Source organism: Nerophis lumbriciformis, linkage group LG20 (genome assembly GCF_033978685.3).
Source record: "Nerophis lumbriciformis linkage group LG20, RoL_Nlum_v2.1, whole genome shotgun sequence".
NCBI lineage: Eukaryota > Metazoa > Chordata > Actinopteri > Syngnathiformes > Syngnathidae > Nerophis > Nerophis lumbriciformis.
The window spans coordinates 28,716,389-28,736,780 of NC_084567.2; the positions used below are offsets into that span (position 1 = coordinate 28,716,389).

At 37.5% G+C, this 20,392-nt stretch overlaps 1 protein-coding gene across 1 annotated transcript in view; it reads right to left on the minus strand.

Moving 5' to 3' along the window:
- Positions 1 to 253: 253 nt before the first annotated feature.
- The window catches only part of LOC133619798 (collagen alpha-1(II) chain-like), a 36,004-nt gene continuing 15,865 nt past the window's right edge, over positions 254 to 20,392 (minus strand). The window contains exons 12-16 of the mRNA XM_061981058.2: positions 15,877 to 16,042; positions 11,656 to 11,765; positions 9,722 to 9,802; positions 3,769 to 3,951; positions 254 to 847 (exon numbers count right to left, since the gene is read on the minus strand). Of these exons, the coding sequence (XP_061837042.1) occupies positions 698 to 847; positions 3,769 to 3,951; positions 9,722 to 9,802; positions 11,656 to 11,765; positions 15,877 to 16,042 (690 nt within the window). The 3' untranslated portion in view covers positions 254 to 697. The remainder of the gene's footprint in view (positions 848 to 3,768; positions 3,952 to 9,721; positions 9,803 to 11,655; positions 11,766 to 15,876; positions 16,043 to 20,392) is intronic.

A 20,392-nucleotide genomic window follows, 5' to 3' on the forward strand; every position in this document is an offset into this window, starting at 1 on the left:
CAGTGAAACTTGCCAAGGGACATGTAAGCAAATATTAACATTGCTGTATGTATACTTTTGACCCAGCAGATTTGGTCACATTTTCAGTAGACCCATAATTAATTCATAAAAGAACAAAACTTCATGAATGTTTTTTGTGACCAACCAGTAGGTGCTCCAATCGCTCTATCACAAAAAAAAACAAGAGTTGTAGAAAATATTGGAAATTCAAGACAGCCATGACATTATGTTCTTTACAAGTGTATGTAAACTTTTTTTTACCACAAATGTAATTGTTATGCAATCAGATGTCACCTAAACAATATTTACAATTTGCCTCTCAGGACCTGCATGCAGGCGTAGAACTTGACTTGGTGTTAGACGTTTTTAAGAATCGGTTTTTAGGTTTAACTTTTTAGGTTCATCATGAACTTTCAACCTGACAGCCGAATGAATACCCCAAACGTTTGGTAAGTAGCATATACAAAATAGGCTAACTGTGATACACACCTTATATACATTATGTCAAACAACGCATTGGAAACTTAAAAACAAGACATTTTAAATTATTCCGTACAGTTTTAGAGTGTCTGTAAACAACACAGTTCTCTATGAGAAAAGGAGAGATGATGTTCCCGAGTACAAAAACAAGAAGTGTCATTCTCAGAAGCGAGATGAGACGTTTGTCTTCTGGGATGGCCCCATGTGTCAAACTATCCTAACTAAAACAAACCGGTCCGACACTGAAGCCGAATTGATGTGAAAAGTTTCCACCTCCCATCGGTGCCACGTCTCTCAGGGGAAGCAGGCTGAGGTCCTCAAACTCAAACACTGATTCTCGGACTCCAGAAACCGTATTTTCATCAGCCTGGCAACACAGGAAGCAAACCACACTAAACAAAGTTTGTTATACATGTTGGAAAAATATTAAACCATAACCGTTACTATATAAGATGAGTGTTGAATCAGATTTGCTATGGTCACTTGTTAAACCCTATATATCATACCCCTTATATTATTGCGGTACATAAGTGCTCCAACATCATTTTATTTAATATCACGCTTATTTTTTTGATCATCTCATATATAAAATAAACACTGTTGGTCCAAGTATTGACCCTTGTGGTGCGCCACAAACGATTTTCAAGCGACGTGTTTTATCGTGACAAATTATTTCCTCTTCATTACGCAGCTTTTCATCCAATTCAAAGCCACCCCCATGATGTCATATATATTGTAATTTTTTTAAATGGTTGACATTTAAGTGTGTCAAGGTACATAATCATGAGTATGTTGGTTGCCAGTTGTTTAAACTACTGACCTTGAACAATTCATGCAGTTATTAAAAAATGTCTCAATTGTTTTATCAGTTTGTGTCAATTGTCAACTTGGACTTTCAACAGTGTTGATTAAATTTGACGAGTGTTGGCAAACAAATGTTTTTGTCCTGACAAAGACCTACCAGATACAATTTTATCATGATAATATGTCAAATTAAGACTATGGCTGAAGAATAACTATTTTTATAATCAGATTAATCACATTTTGGAATTTGGATTAATTATGATTAATCGCAGGTGATTACTTGCATGTATAATTAAAATGTTCTTAAGAAAAGACTCCAATATTTGTAGACATGCAATTTTACTGTCAGAATGTCATCCAAGCACATACTTGCCAACCTTGAGACCTCCGATTTCGGGAGGTGGGGGGTGGGGGTGTGGTTAAGAGGGGAGGAGTATATTTACAGCTAGGATTCACCAAGTCAAGTATTTTATATATATATATATATATATATATATATATATATATATATATATATATATATATACATATATATATATATATATATATATATATATCAGTGTTCATTTATTTACACATATACACACACATAACACTCATCTACTCATTGTTGAGTTAAGGGTTGAATTGTCCATCCTTGTTCTATTTGTCGCTATTTTTCTAACCATCCTGAACGCCCTCTCTGATGATGCGTTGCTGTGTGGCACGCAAAAAGTGCTTTCATCAAATGCACTAGATGGCAGTATTGTCCTGTTTAAGAGTGTCACAACATTGCTGTTTACGGCAGACGGACTGCTTTACGGTAGACGAAAACGTGACTGCTGTTGTGTGTTGTTACCGTGCTAGGAGGACGTTAATGAAACTGCCTAACAATAAACCCACATAAGAAACCAAGAACTCGCCCTCGATCATTCTACAGTTATAACGTCATTGGGCAGGTACGCTGTTTGTATTGTGTGCCTGAATTTCGGGAGATTTTCGGGAGAAAATTTGTCCCGGGAGGTTTTCGGGAGAGGCACTGAATTTCGGGAGTCTCCCGGAAAATCCGGGAGGGTTGGCAAGTATGTCCAAGCATTTTACTTGAATGCATGTCAAACAGAGAGAAAGTCAAACACAAATAAAAATAGACAGAGTGGATATTGACAGGGGGAAAATAAATACAATTGGTAGTTGTAACAACAGGAAAAAAAGTACTGGAAATCTTATGTAAAAATATACAACATAAGGTGGCAAGAAATGTTTCAATAATGAACCGAGCTAAATATGCTCTGGACCCAAAAATCACTCCATATTCTCTACTGCTCGCTAGTGTTACCATATCTAAGTTATTGTGTAAAATATGGGGAAATAACTACAAAAGCATGCTTCATTCATTATCTGTGTTACAAAAGATGTCAGAAAAACACACAACAAACCCTTTATTTATTGTATCAAAAATACTAAAATTAAATGATTTGGTGCATTTGCCAACAGCTAAAATGATGTACGAAGCAAACTATAACCCACTACCCAATAATGTACAACCATTCTCAACAAAAGAGGAGAAATACAACAAAGGGAAACATGTAACTTAACATTTGTATGCATGTACAACACTTACAACCTTTAGTATATCAGCATGTGGAATTCAATTGTGGAATGGATTATGCAAAGAAGTCAAACTATGTATTAATATAATCCAGTAAAAAAAAAACGGTTTAAATGCAATGTGCTTACAAAGTACAAGAAAGAAGAATCCTGATAAACATATTGAACCTTTTTGAAGATGACAATATGAATGATACCTAATCCATCACATATTATGTAAATTATGCGAACCATACAGTAAAACTATCTATTAAAGTGAACTCTACTGATATTTATGTATTTATTACATTTTTTTGTTGTGTTAAAGACTGAAAAAAAGGAAGTGAACAATTGTAATAGAAAGTATTTATTGACGGAAAAGGGGTTGGATTCAATAAACTCTAGTTCTCTCTACTCATTTTCGAACATATTAGAATGTGAAACTCTAAACATGTGATGTAAACATTGTTACTGTATTAATGTTCAAAACCCATCACTATATTGTTATTATTTACATTGTCATTACTCTTTTTGTTGTTGCTGTAGTTTTTTTCTTCTTGTTTTGTTTTTTAAACATCCATACATCCATTGTCTACCACTTGTCCCTGTTGGGGTCCAAAATAAATACTAATACCCTGCCTTCCGCCCAAGTGCAGCTGGGATAGGCTCCAGCCCCCCCCGGTATTCCGAAAGGGACAAGCGGTAGAAAATGGATGTATGGATGCATTGGACAATACAATACAATACAACAACGACATTAATCTTTACTTCTGCTCCATCCCACAGACTAATGTGTTAATCCATCTTTTGTCAAACAACACTACCTATGCTGTTTGTTGGAACACTGATGACAGTAAGAGTCTTTTAAACTGTGGAGCAAACCCAAAAGCATTTTTCATAGAATCATTTTGCACATACCACACAGTCTTGAACCGCTCCCAGGAAACTTTGCTGTCTTGTATCAGTGAGGAATTTGATGTCCCTTTGCGACTGACCCAATATGTGTCCTGGGTGGCAGGAGTAGGTCATCTTCTGCGTGGCCGTGCTACTTTGCAACCTGAGAAAACGCATCTGGACCACACTGGCACCTGGATAGACGAACTGAACAGCAGAAACGTAACATGTCAACTTCTGGAATTCCAGTTTGTTGTGATTTATACATTAGTTCAGTATATTTGAACTGAGTAAATGACTTCTTACTTTGTGAAGATGTATTTATCTTCCCTTCTATATCATCACAGCCAATCATACTTGCCAACCTTGAGACCTCTGATTTCGGGAGGTGTGTGTGTGTGTGGGTGGGTGGGTGGGTGGGGGGGGGGGGGCGTGGTTAAGAGGGGAGGAGTATATTTACAGCTAGAATTCACCAAGTCAAGTATTTCATATATATATATATATATATATGTATGTGTGGGAAAAAAAATCACAAGACTATTTCATCTCTACAGGCCTGTTTCATGAGGGGGGTTCCCTCAATCATCAGGAGATTTTAATGTAACAGTGATTTAATTGTAACAGCATGCCGCCACAGACGGAAACACCTCCTAGGTAACACATGAGCCAATCACCACGCCCCTACGCCAGCCTGTACCCACCCACTCTGTGCCCTATATAAACCATGGTATGTGAATGCTCCCATTAAAATCTCCTGATGATTGAGGGAACCCCCCTCATGAAACAGGCCTGTAGAGATGAAATAGTCTTGTGATTTTTTTTCCCCCACACATACATATATTGCGCTCTACTACGGTATCGAGCACTATTTTTTGGATAACCTTATTAAGACATATATATATATATATATGTATATATATATATATATACACATATATACAGTATATATATATATATATATATGTATATATATATATATATATATGTATATATATATATATATATATATATATATATATATATATATATATATATATATATATATATATATATATATATATATATATATATAAAATAAATACTTGAATTTCAGTGTTCATTTATTTACACATATACACACACACAACACTCATCTACTCATTGTTGAGTTAAGGGTTGAATTGTCCATCCTTGTTCTATTCTCTGTCACTATTTTTCTAACCATGCTGAACACTCTCTCTGATGATGCATTGCTGTGTGGCACGCACAAAAGTGCTTTCATCAAATGCACTAGATGGCAGTATTGTCCTGTTTAAGAGTGTCACAACATTGCTGTTTACGGCAGACGAACTGCTTTACGGTAGACGAAAACGTGACTGCTGTTGTTGTGTGTTGTTGCCGCGCTGGGAAGACGTTAATGAAACTGCATAACAATAAACCCACATAAGAAACCAAGAAGTCGCCCTCCATCATTCTACAGTTATAACGTGATTGGGCAGGTATGCTGTTTATATTGTGGGAAAGCGGACTGAATTTCGGGAGATTTTCGGGAGAGGCGCTGAATTTCGGGAGTCTCCCGGAAAATCCGGGAGGGTTGGCAAGTATGCAGCCAATACCACAGCACAGTGATTCCTAAACTGTAGTACGTGTACAATTAGTGGTACACGGGATCCATCTAGTGGTACGCCAAAGAATCACTTGATTGAATTGTTTTATATTGCTTTGCTCAAACACAGTGTTACTGTGCAAACTGTGTGTAATCTTAGAGTGGCCAAAAATATTAAATACACTTGTTAAATAAAACTTCTGGCTTGTTTTTAATGAATACTTGGGCCTACTACGCTGCTGTAATTTAATGTTGGTTATTATGGTGGTACTTGGAGAGCCAAGTTTTTCTGAGGCGGTACTTGATGTAGTTCAACAACTTAAGGTGTACATCAAGCAAGAATGGGAAATAATTCCACCTGAAAAGCTTCAAAAATTGGTCTCCTCAGTTCCCAAACGTTTACTGAGTGTTGTTAAAAGGAAAGGCCATGTAACACAACGGTAAAAATGCCACTGTGCCAACTTGTTTGCAATGTGTTGCTGCCATTAAATTCTAAGTTAATGATTATTTGCAAAAATAAAATATACGTTTCTCAGTTCGAACATTAAATATCTTGTCTTTGCAGTCTATTCAATTGAATATAAGTTGAAAAGGATTTGCAAATTATTGTATAATGTTTTTATTTATGATTTACACAACGTGCTAACTTCACTGGTTTTGGGTTTTGTTTGTGGTTATTTTGAAGTTTCAGTGCTCTGCATTAATAATAGTATGTTTTACATCTAAAATAATATAACCTGAGGTGCTGTAGAGGGGACATCCTGGCATTTGCTGGGTTTTGTCCAATAACACAGAAATTCTGTCTGCCCAACACGGCTGCCATGCGACCAACCTTGTTTCATGGGCCAAAGAAGTATTACATGTATGTACAGTATGTAATGTAATGGAATAGTTTGTGATAAGGTTCTCAGAAAACCATCAATCAATCAATCAATCAAATTTTACTTATATAGCCCTAAATCACGAGAGTCTCAAAGGGCTGCACAAGCCACAACGACATCCTCGGCTCAGATCCCACATCAGGGCAAGAACAACCTCAACCCAATGGGATGACAATGAGAAACCTTGAAGGGGACCGCAGATGTGGGGACCCCCCCCCCCACCTCTGGGCGACCGGTGCAATAAATAAACCATAAATGCCGCAGTCTATACGGTACCTATGAATTTCCACAATAATTGATACTTATTTGATACCACAACAAAAGTTTTAAAACTGAATCATCAGAATCATGTACTTTTAAATTCACTGTTTGAATGTGTCAATTACTTAACATCACAGTGCTTCAACATCTTTTTGCACATAATTAAAATTGCATTATCGGCTACCAAAAGGTATACATTTAAAAAAGAACAGTAGTGTTCTATAACCTCCATGTATTTCAAAACAAACACGACTGAGCTTATAAATATGCTCATAAAGAACAGCACTAGTCAACTATTTTACATTCTAAAAAGAACAGCAGTGGCATCGAGCCTTCAAGTAGTATATAAAACAAACACTGTTGTTCTTAATATTCTTTCAGTATACTCGAGTATTTCATATATATATATATTTATATATATATATATATATATATATATATACATATAAATATGTACATATATATATATATATATACATATATATACATATATATATACATATATATATATATATATATATATATATATATATATATATATATATATATATATATATATATATATATATATATATACATACATATATATATATATATGTATGTATGTATGTATGTATGAAATACTTGACTTTCAGTGAATTCTAGCTATATATATATATATTTATATATTTTATTATATATATAAATAAAATAAATACTTGAATTTCAGTGTTCATTTATTTACACATATACACACACATAACACTCATCTACTCATTGTTGTACTTGAAAGTACAATGCAATACAATTCCGGGGCAATGGCACCTATCAAATACACAGTAATGAAAACACAGTTCTTCTACTAACTGTACTGTGTGTTATGAGAATAGAGTATGTGTGTGTGTGGCCCTTTAATAGGTGACAGCATGTGAGGTGAGTGACGTCAGTGAGTGTGTGGGCGAGAGAAGAGAGGGAGCGGGGTAGCGTGAGTGCGGGGAGGGACTAGTTGGTTTTGTATTGGAAGCAATCAATAAAGCAAGATTTGCAACTAATCGCTGGACTCATCATTCACCCTAAAGTCGTCCGCTGTGGAGACCCACTGGTAAGGTGAAGGGTGTTGCCCCGAGCATACATCGGCCCTGGAGAAGTGTCTCCCCTGCGCTCTTCGACTACGGTCTCATTCTTCTGCTTCGTCTCCTTGTGTGCGCATGGAGCTGGAGGGGGCGTGGCCTCCAGCTCCAGCTGAATTCCGGGAGAATTTCGGGAGAAAATTTCTTCCGGGAGGTTTTCGGGAGTCTCCCGGAAAATCCGGGAGGGTTGGCAAGTATGATTTAAAGACACATCTATGTTTATTCTTTTTTAGTAACAACATTTCATACATGCAGTGCATTATGTATGCCTTTTTGCGCTATTTTTACATTTTTGCAGGTCTTTTTTGTTTATTTTAGATATGCGTTCAGCAAATGGCCCCCAGGCCACACCTGGCATTCATGGGGAAATAAGTACAGCAGTGGTGTTTAAAGTGTTGTCAAATGACACAATAGTTAAAGTTAAAGTACCACTGATAGTCACACACACACTAGGTGTGGTGAAATTACCCTCTGCATTTGACCCCATCCCCTTGTTCCATCCCCTGGGAGGTGAGGGGAGCAGCGAGCAGCAGCGGTGGCCGCGCTCGGGAATAATTCTGGTGATTTAACCCCCAATTCCAACCCTTGATGCTGAGTGCCAAGCAGGGAGGTAATGGGTCCCAATTTTATAGTCTTTGGTATGACTCGGCCGGGGTTTGAACTCACAGCCTACCGATCTCAGGTGTCTCTAAGCTTGGTTTTCTTGGCACACAAGTGATAAAGGTTGGGTTGCACGCTTCTGGAGGTTTTTCTGCATGCCAGGCTAGTGGTGACGGATCTCCGCTATAAATGCATGACGCGAGATACACCTCTCTTTCACTTTTTATATGTACCTCTACTTGCTAAATATAGCGACAAAGTGGCTGAAGCTCATCACAGATCATTTCTGCTACCTCTTATTCTCTGGCAAACCAGGCCCAAATGGGGTGTGTTGGGAAGCGGAGTTACACTACACCTACAGTTATGCTACACTGCCACACTTATATTTTAATTTGTATATGAGCCAGGGCGAACTGGAAGCACCAAATCTGCATTTGTGACAGGCAACCATGAATAAATAAATATATGGACGCTGACTTAGTGCTCACGCTCCAAAATTTGAAGTGGCTCGCAGAGGAAAAAGTGATGTACTGTCTTCAGTGCATTTTTTTTTTGTGTGTGTGTGGAGGGAGATGTGGCCAGCGCGCTTGCAGGAGCAAAGGTCACTGCCGCTGTCTATGGTGCTGAGGACGAGCACCATCGGATAGGGGCGGGGCATGTGCTGACGGCGAGACACAGCTGGCAGGTGATTAGATTTCACAGGTGGTACGTGTTAATCTAATCCTCTGGTGTCTTTAACAGTGCAGGAGGAAGAGGAGTATGGGAGAGACTGAAAAGTCGAGCACGAACGTTTGTCTGATGAGCTGTGGAGAAAAAACTATTAAACCTTTGTCAACTCTGCACACCTGGCGTATGTATCCGTGGGGCCGCGAGCACGCGACTTCTTCAGTATGTTAATATCCACTTGGTATCAAAGTATCAACACTTTTGACAACCTTAGTTTTAGTTTGTTTTGGTAACATAAATATATTTTTAGGATACCGAAAACAACACATTTTCGTATTGTCCTCTGTGGTGGACATGATGACTTACTATACTACAACTAAATGTTTTCAAATAAAATGATGAAAATGGTTAATGCAACAAATGCATGATGCAGAAGTGTAACCGAGAGGAAGAAAGTTCAATATTTTTTTTCATTTTCAATTTTGATGTAACTGTAAATAATCTATAAAGTGTTGTACATTGCAAATACTTACATGTATGACACATGTTTTGTTCCTCTCTTGGAAGCAGTAGAAAAGACAACAAATAGAAGAGTTGTTCAGTTGGCTCTGGTATTGTTGCCAAGCATATTTGGCTTACGTACAAATATTAGGGATGTAATAATTTATTTTAACAACAATTTGAATCTTTCTTTTTAAGTTCACTAAAAGGAACAAAAGTGACGGAAATACGTGTTCTCCTACTCTACGCATATAACTACAAGGCAGTTCTCTTTTAATTGTCCTACTGTGTTGTTCATTTACGGGAGTGTGTCACAACCACCATACATCTTAAAACCAGAGCAGCCAGTAGTTTGTTCCTGAGGTGTTACTCACGTGAAAGCCTTGGTCCAACCTGCTGAGCCACTGGAAAGAGCCGTCAGCAGAAGAATCCTCCATCCAGGCTTTCATGGGCAGCTGCAGGCAGAGACAAAGAAAAAGAATAGTACAAAACCCAAAACCAGTGAAGTTGGCACATTGTGTAATTCGTAAATAAAAACAGAATACAATGATTTGCAAATCCTTTTAAACCTATATTCAATTGAATAGACTGCAAAGACAAGATATTTAATGTTTGAACTGAGAAACTTCATTATTTTTTGCGAATAATAATTAACTTAGAATTTAATGGCAGCAACACATTGCAAAAAAGTTGGCACAGGGGCATTTTTACCACTGTGTTACATGGCCTTTCCTTTTAACAACACTCAATAAACGTTTGGGAACTGAGGAGACCAATTTTTGAACCTTTTCAGGTGGAATTATTTCCCATTCTTGCTTGATGTACAGCTTAAGTTGTTCAACAGTCCAGGTTCTCTATTGTCGTATTTTAGGCTTCATATTGCGCCACACATTTTCAATGGGAGACAGGTCTGGACTACAGGGAGGCCAGTCTAGTACCCGCACTCTTTTACTATGAAGCCACGCTGTTGTAACACGTGGCTTGGCATTGTCTTGCTGAAATAAGCAGGGGCGTCCATGGTAACGTTGCTTGGATGGCAACATATGTTGCTCCAAAACCTGTAAGTACCTTTCAGCATTAATGGTGCCTTTACAAATGTGTAAGTTACCCATGCCTTGGGCACTAATACACCCCCATACCATCACAGATGCTGGCTTTTGAACTTTCCGCCTTGAACAATCCGGATGTTTTTTTTCCTCTTTGGTCCGGAGTACAGGACGTCCACAGTTTCCAAAAACAATTTGAAATGTGGACTCGTCAGACCACAGAACACTTTTACACTTAGCATCAGTCCATCATAGATGAGCTCGGGGCCCAGCGAAGCCGGCGGCGTTTCTGGGTGTTGTTGATAAATGGCTTTTGCTTTGCATAGTAGAGTTTTAACTTGCACTTACAGATGTAGCGACAAACTGTAGTTACTGACAGTGGTTTTCTGAAGTGTTCCTGAGCCCATGTGGTAATATCCTTTACCGCCTGAGGGATCGAAGGTCCATAATATCATCGCTTACGTGCAGTGATTTCTCCAGATTCTCTGAACCTTTTGATGATATTACGGTCCGTAGATGGTGAAATCCCCAAATTCCTTGCAGTAGCTCGTTGAGAAATGTTGTTCTTAAACTGTTCGACAATTTGCTCATGCATTTGTTCACAAAGTGGTGACCCTCGCCCCATCCTTGTTTGTGAATGACTGAGCATTTCATGGAAGCTGCTTTTATATCGAATCGTGGCACCCACCTGTTCCCAATTAGCCTGTTCACCTGTGGGATGTTCTAAATAAGTGTTTGATGAGCATTCTTCAACTTTCTAAGACTTTTTTGCCACTTGTGCCAGCTTTTTTTAAACATGTTGCAGGCTTCAAATTCCAAATGAGCTATTGTCATCTTTAATCTAAAGGACCGTTTAAATATCTGCTAATCTAAATTCTAATGTTCAGTGAAGACAGAATAATCTATGTATATAAACCAGATGTGTATAGAGTGCAGCCTGTATTACATTGTAGTAGTTAAATAAGCAACAACAATTGAAAAGTACAGAAAAACCATATAAAGTATGAATAATAAGATATTTTGATACTAATAACACAGATTTGTCTTTAAATATTTTTATAACTCTTTTTAAGCATTTTAAATACATAGTTATTTGTGCAAATTGTACGATGATGTAAATTTAACACCACCACAAATAGATTGCTGTTCTGTGAGAACACTGCTAGTAATTAAATTAAAAAAACAAAAACACAAATGATCAAGATTAGGTGGAAAGTAATGATCAAGACATGCAAATTATTTTCAGGTTTTTTGTTCTTCACCTGAGAAGGTTGAGGATGAAGGCAGGTTTGTGTTGGTGTGCTGGAGAAGATGCAATAGGCCAGCAGAGCATCAGCAGGGCTCCCTTGGTTTGGGTCGATGTAATACGTTCCTAAAGACAAACGTGAGGATGAAAGTGTCTCCAAAACTGACAAGCAATTTGTGTAATAATTACAAATGAAATATCACACCCAGCATAAATTAGGACATATAAAAATGTTTATATGAAGAATATATTTAGACTTATACTCTGCATGCATTTAATGGTATTCAGTGGTAAAACAATATCATCTTGCTCTCACTGAAATACATTTCAAAATGTTTGAGTTTCATGGCTCTCTCAGCCATGAAAAAAATATCCTGAACAACAAAGTGAAACTTGAAAAATCTCCCGCAGTGGTTTAAATTCTAAGATCGCTGATATGCTCATTTTGCTGTCAATCAAAAAAGGGATTCAGCCTCAGACAGATCATTCAATTATCATGCAAAAATCCCAGCTGAAGCCAAGCCCACTCTCCGTACACTTCCAGAGCATACTTGCCAACCTTGAGACCTCCGAATTCCGGAGGTGGGCGGGGTGGGTGTATATTGTAGCATCCCGGAAGAGTTAGTGCTGCAACGGGTTCTGGGTATTTGTTCTGTTGTGTTTATGTTGTGTTACGGTGCGGATGTTCTCCCGAAATGTGTTTGTCATTCTTGTTTGGTGTGGGTTCACAGTGTGGCGCATATTTGTAACAGTGTTAAAGTTGTTTATGCCGCCACTCTCAGTGTGACCTGTATGGCTGTTGACCAAGTATGCATTAGGTGTGCAAAAGCCGCATATATCAAGAGATTGGGCCGGCACGCTGTTTGTATGGAGGAAAAGCGGACGTGACGACAGGTTGTAGAGGACGCTAAAGGCAGTGCCTTTAAGGCACGCCCCCAATATTGTTGTCCGGGTGGAAATCGGGAGAAATTCAGGAGAATGGTTGCCTCGGGAGATTTTCGGGAGGGGGACTGAAATTCGGGAGTCTCCCGGGAAAATCAGGAGGGTTGGCAAGTATGTTCCAGAGACGCTCGGCGTCCGGTGGGCAGGACAAAGCCGAAAATTTATCCAATGACTGTCTAGTTTGGCTGCAGTAAAACAACCCCGCTCTATGCTCCCCAAGTGAAATCAATGGACGCTCAACTTAAAGGGAAAATGCACTTTTTTTGGAATTTTGCCTACCGTTCACAAGTATTATGACAACGGATGTATTTAAAAAAAATGAAAAATCCATTCTAAATAAATAAAAGTAAATAAAAGTCTGCTTACAGCCGAGCCAATGGGAGCTCCTCTATTTCCCCCAATAATATCCATTAAATAACCATTCGGAAAGCTGCAACAATACTCCATTTACATTTCGTAATTTGAATATTGACCAAGTATTAGTGATATTGTTATTATGAGTGCTAACGCAGACTATTTATGAGCGCTGCAAATCTTTGGGTGTCCCACAATTCGTTTCAATATCGATTCTTGGGGTCACGATTCGATTCAAAATCGATTTTTTTCGATTCAACGCGATTCTCGATTCAAAAACGATATTTTTCCGATTCAAAACAATTCTCTATTCATTCAATACATAGGATTTCAGCAGGATCTACCCCAGTCTGCTGACATGCAAGCAGAGTAGTAGATTTTTGTAAAAAGCTTTTATAATTGTAAAGGACAATGTTTTATCAACTGATTGCAATAATGTAAATTTGTTTTAACTATTAAATGAACCAAAAATATGACTTATTTTATCTTTGTGAAAATATTGGACACAGTGTGTTGTCAAGCTTATGAGATGTGATGCAAGTGTAAGCCACTGTGACACTATTGTTCTTTTTTTTTTATTTTATTTTTTTATAAATGTCTAATGATAATGTCAATGAGGGATTTTTAATCACTGCTATGTTGAAATTGTAACTAATATTGATACTGTTGTTAAAAATATTCATTTTTGTTTCACTACTTTTGGTTTGTTCTGTGTCGTGTTTGTGTCTACTCTCTATTGCTCTGTTTATTGCAGTTCTGAGTATTGCTGGGTCGGGTTTGGTTTTGGAATTGGATTGCATTGTTATGGTATTGCTGTGTATTGTTTTGTTGGATTGATTAATGAAATTTATAATAAATAAATAAATAAATACATAAATAAATAAATAAATAAATAAAATAAAAAAATAAAAAAATAAAAAAATTGATGTTTTTAAAATGAGAATCGATTCTGAATCGCACAACGTGAGAATCGCGATTTGAATTCGAATCGATTTTTTCCCACACCCCTACTATTTATAGCAGCTGTCATCGAGTGGTCTGCTGTTTTCTCACTTCCTTGCTCCCTGTAATTTTATTCCAGATCATATATCATGCAACTCACCTGGACATGAGACATTTGAGTAGGTATTCCGACAACTTTGACAGCCATTTAAAGACCCGAAACAGGTGAGGACAGCATAAAAAGACAGTCTTCCCTCCCACCCCACCCCTTTTCTTTGCTAGGATTATGAATAATTCTTCACCTCAATGGGAAAATATAAACATCCTAGCAGTCGGCATCCTAATGACAGCAGATCTTGCACAGTAAGTGATGTTTTATTGTGTTTGTTGGCACTCATGAAGTCGACAGTCAGGAATAATCAGTGATGAAGAAAAAAACAAAAACAAACATTGTGATGCGTTTTTTAAATTACTGTGCCGCGCATGCTTAAAATGATCAAAATACGTAAATACTAAATGTTATAATAATTGTGCCCATTACTAGTACATTACGTATATACTTACATCATGTATACAAACGTTTGTATAAAACCTCGGTAACACTTTACTATGGAGAACATATTCTAAGGAACAAAGACTTAATTTAGAGTTATTTGGTTAGGGTTAAGGTTAGGGTTAGTAATAATAAGGCCATACAGAATAAGACATTAATAAGTACTTAATAATGACTAATTAAGAGCCAATATTTTACTAAATTCCATGTTAATAAGCAACTAATTAATGGTGAATATGTGTTCCCCATACTAAAGTGTTACCAAAACCTCAATAACATCCATTGTCATGTCTTTCATAATGATTGTGAACGAAAGCCAAAACCCCACCCAAAAAAGTGCAGATACCCTTTAAACACTGTTTATTGCACTGTGACTCTATCATAGAAAATGAAAAGAAAGTCATATCAGCTGTCGCCAAAGTAGCTTATTCTGAACAAAAATTTAACACATTCTAGTCCACTGTTTTTCAATCTTTTTTGAGCCAAGGCACATTTTTTGCGTTGAAAAAATCCGGAGGCACACCACCAGCAGAAATCATTAAAAAAACGAAACTCAGTTGACAGTAAAAAGTTGTTGTTACAATTGTTGGATATGACTTTACACCATAACCAAGCATGCATCAATATAGCTCTTGTCTCAAAGTAGGTGTACTGTCACCACCTGTCACATCACGCCGTGACTTATATTGAGTTTTTTGCTGTTTTCTTGTGTGTAGTGTTTTAGTTCTTGTCTTGCGCTCCTATTTTGGTGGCTTTTTCTCTTTTTTTAGTATTTTTCTGTAGCAGTTTAATGTCTTCCTTCGAGCAATATTTCCCCCATCTACTTTGTTTTAGCAATCAAGAATATTTCAGTTGTTTTTATCCTTCTTTGTGGGGACATTGTTGATTGTCAAGTCATGTTCGGATGTACATTGTGGACCCCGTCTTTGCTCCACAGTAAGTCTTTGCTGTCGTCCAGCATTCTGTTTTTGTTTACTTTGTAGCCAGTTCAGTTTAAGTTTTGTTCTGCATAGCCTTCCCTAAGCTTCAATGCCTTTTCTTAGGGACACTCACCTTTTGTTTATTTTTGGTTTAAGCATTAGAAACCTTTTTACCTGCACCCTGCCTCCCGCTGTTTCCGACATCTACAAAGCAATTAGCTACCGGCTGCCACTTACTGATATGGAAGAGTATTACACGGTTACTCTGCCGAGCTCTAGACAGCATCGACACTCTAGAACAACACATAATTTGCAGACTATAATTACTGGTTTGCAAAAAATATTTTTAACCCAAATAGGTGAAATTAGATAATCTCCCATGGCACACCAGACTGTATCTCACGGCACAGTAGTTGAAAAACACTGTTCTATTCAACGGTACATATTTACGTCTTGCGTTTGACATTCAGGTCTGACTTGATAGAAACCTGTTCAAGTTTGCTAACTGCAGTATTTGCTTACTGACCACTGGTGTATTCCGGGTGGCAGAGCAAAAGTTCTTGGCATGTAGTGGCAGGGCGCTCTTTGGTGCCATCAGGAGGATCCACCAGCCGTCGAAGCTCCTGCTCTAGAGAATCCAGAAGAGTCCGGATCAAATGGTAGTTGGGCTTATCCGAGACATACATTAGTTCCTGGGGAGAAAAGAACATACGCATCCATTAGCACATTCAAACTGCAGTCAACGAACATAAAGTCCAAACGCTTTTGTACTTTTAATCTGACATTATTAGTTTATCTTGTTTTTGAGTGGATTCCTGAAAGCTGAACATATCACACTGCAAAAACTGAAATCTAAGTAAGATTAAATATCTCAAATAAGGGTGATATTTGCTTATTTTCTGTCTGATAAGATAATTCTTCTCACTAAGCAGATTTTATGTTAGAGTGTTTTACTTGTTTTAAGGGTTTTGGTCCTAAATGATCTCAGTAAGATATTACAGCTTGTTGCTGAGATTTGATGACCTATATTGAGTAAAACATGCTTGAAACTAGAATATCAACTGTTGCAAAGCTGTGTCATCAACACTCACAAGTATAAAACTACTTTTTTTTAAAGTAATAATTTCTTATTTCAAGCATGAAAAAAAAAATCATGACTTTGACACAATTGTGTCTAATATTAAAACAGTTGACAGCCAAATGGACTTTGCTGTTTTATTTTCAATGAAACAATAGAAAATACGTACTCATATAGTACTACAGTTGTTATTAGTGAGATTATACTTATTTTAAGGTATTTTTGGGTTCATTGAGGTTAGCTAATTTCACTTGTTTTGGAAAGTCTTGACAAGCCAAATGTTCTTGTTCTGTTGGCAGATAATTTTGCTTAGTTCAAATAAAATACCACAAATGTTTGTATTTTTTTTTCTTGTTTTTGAACACTGACTTTTTGCAGTGCACCCATTGATTGTTTTTCTTTGCCCTTTTAGTTTTTTTGATCTGCGATGCCAATACCATAGGGCAGTGGTTCTCAAATGGGGGTACGCGTACCCCTGGGGGTACTTGAAGGTATGCCAAGGGGTACGTGAGATTTTTTCAAAATATTCTAAAAATAGCAATAATTCAAAAATCCTTTATAAATATAAATAAAAACCTCTTTTTTTCCCAAATAGTTCAAGAAAGACCACTACAAATGAGCAATATTTTGCACTGTTATACAATTTAATAAATCAGAAACTGATGACATAGTGCTGTATTTTACTTCTTTATCTCTTTTTTTCAACCAGAAATGCTTTGCTCTGATTAGGGGGTACTTGAATTAAAAACAATTTCACAGGGGGTACATCACTGAAAAAAGGTTGAGAACCACTGCCATAGGGTACCAGTGATGGCAAAGAGGAGGAATGTGACGTCGACCTCGTAAACTGCATGGAACTTATTGTGTTGTGTACGAGTGATAGACGCGTCACTGTCATGGTTGCTCAGTAATAATGTGTTGACAACAAACGTGTTACCGTAAAGTCATTTGTTAATATGCTTGCATATTTCTTGCTAAATAATCGTCTTGTTTCCATATTAATGTGTAAAAGAAAGATATTGTGACTACATTTGTTATTATTGTTGTAAAAAAATGTACCGTATTTTTCGGGATATAAGTCGCAGTTTTTTTCATAGTTTGGGGGTGCGACTTATACTCAGGAGCGACTTATGTGTGAAATTATTAACACATTACCGTAAAATATCAAATAATATTATTTAGCTCATTCACGTAAGAGACTAGATGGATAAGATTTCATGGGATTTAGCGATTAGGAGTGACAGATTGTTTGGTAAACGTATAGCATGTTCTATATGTTATAGTTATTTAAATGACTCTTACCATAATATGTTACGTTAACATCATACTTGCCAACCTTGAGACCTCCGATTTCGGGAGGTGGGGGACGTGGTTGGGGTGGGGGGTGTGGTTAAGAGGGGAGGAGTATATTTACAGCTAGAATTCACCAACTCGAGTATTTCATATATATATATACTGTATATATATATATATATATATATATATATATATATATATATATATATATATATATATATATATATATATATATATATACATATACACACACACATATATTTATATATATATATGTATGAAATACTTGACTTTCAGTGAATTCTAGCTATATATATATTTATTTATTTTATTATATATATATAAATAAAAGAAATACTTGAATTTCAGTGTTCGTTTATTTACACATATACACACACAGGTGAGTGACGTCAGTGAGTGTGTGGGCGAGAGAAGAGAGGGAGCGGTAGCGTGAGTGCGGGGAGGGACTAGTTGGTTTTGTGTTGGATTGGCTGTGTGCAAGCAATCAATAAAGCAAGATTTGCAACTAATCGCTGGACTCATCATTCACCCTAAAGTCGTCCGCTGTGGAAACCCACTGCCGGGTAAGGTGAAGGGTGTTGCCCCGAGCATACATCGGCCCTGGAGAAGTGTCTCCCCTGCGCTCTTCGACTATGGTCTCGTTCTTCTGCTTCGTCTCCTTGTGTGCGCACACTGGACTCAGGTCCGCATGGAGCTGGAGGGGGCGTAGCCTCCAGCTCCGGCTGAATTCCGGGAGATTTTCGAGAGAAAATTTCTTTCGGGAGGTTTTCGGGAGAGGCACTGAATTTCGGGAGTCTCCCGGAAAATCCGGGAGGGTTGGCAAGTATGGTTAACATACCAGGCACGTTCTCAGTTGGTTATTTATGCCTCGTATAACGTACACTTATTCAGCCTGTTGTTCACTATTCTTTATTTATTTTGCCTTTCAAATGTCTATTCTTGGTGTTGGGTTTTATCAAATACATTTCCCCAAAAAATGCGACTTATACTCCAGTGCGACTTATATATGTTTTTCCTTCTTTATTATGCATTTTCGGCCGGTGCGACTTATACTCCGGAGCGACTTATACTCCGAAAAATACGGTAATATTGTTGTACATTGTGATCGCTAATTGCTGTATTGATGATGTCACATGTGCTAAATCCCTTCCTGTTCGCTTCCTGATTTGGTGTGAAAAGTAAAGCAGATATTTCTACATGTGCCGTTGACATTCACAGTAAAACATTTTAGAGAAACTGATATAAATGGATAATAAGAAGGTAATTTCATGTTGGAGACGTTTAAAAGTAAACTTTGTGTACATCTGCTCACTATGTACTATTCAATAAGGCAGTGTTTTTCAAACTTTTTTGAGCCAAGGCACATAATTTTCATTGAAAAAATTTCGAGGTACACCACCAGCAGAAGACATAAAAAAATTAAACAGCCGATATTGACAGTAAAAAGTCATTCTCGCAATTGTTGGATATGAATTCAAACCATAACCAAGCATGCATCAATATAGCTCTTGTCTCAAAGTAGGTGTACTGTCTCCACCTGTCACATAACGCCGTGACTTAAAGTTAAAGTACCAATGATTGTCACACACACACACACTAGGTGTGGTGAAATTTGACCCATCCCCTTGTTCACCCCTAGGAGGTGAGAGGAGCAGTGAGCAGGAGCAGTGAGCAGCAGCAGTGGCCGCGCCCGAGAATCATTTTCGTGATTTAACCCCCAATTCCAACCCTTGATCCTGGGTGCCAAGCAGGGAGGTAATGGGTCCCATTTTTATCGTCTTTGGTATGACTTGGCCGGGGTTTGAACTGACAACCAACCGATCTCAGGGCGGACACTCTAACCAGAAGAGCAGGTAGACTTATTTGGAGTTTTTTGGTCTTTTCCTGTGTGTAGTGTTTTAATTCTTGTCTTGCGCTCCTATTTTGTTGTTGATTGTCATGTCATGTACGGATGTACTTTGTGGACGCTGTAAGTCTTTGCTGTCGTCCAGCATTCTGTTTTTGTTTACTTTGCAGCCAGTTCAGTTTTAGCTGGGTTTTGCATAGCCATCCCTATGCTTCAATGCCTTTTCTTAGCAGCACTTGCCTTTTGTTTATTTTTGGTTTAAGCATTAGATACCTTTTTGCCTGCACACTGCCTCAGACACTCAACAACGGCACATTTGCGGATTATAATTACTGGTTTGCAAAAAAATATTTTTAACCCAATTAGGTGAAATTACATAATCTCCCACGACACACCAGACTGTATCTCACGGTACACACTGCAATAAGGAAATGCAGTAGTCCTCTGCTGGTCATTTCTTTACATTGCATCTACTGTTTGAACTATATTGTACACTGAATTATTATACAAATATGTACAAGAATAATAAGTATATTTGAATTACTTTATTTTCTAGTTTTCACTGGTATGTCTATGGAGATCTTCACTGGCTCTGGTTTATATCAGCGTTAGGTCAGCGTTACAATGCACTGCACAAGAACACTACAACTATAACAAACATGGTCATAAATCACTCGTCAAACGAATTAAACAATTACATGAATGTTAAGAATGGTATTGGAAACATTCCCTATACAGTAATAAAGATGTTATCATTGTGACTGTTTGACATCCTTCGGGGTGTCCTGGAACTAAATTCTA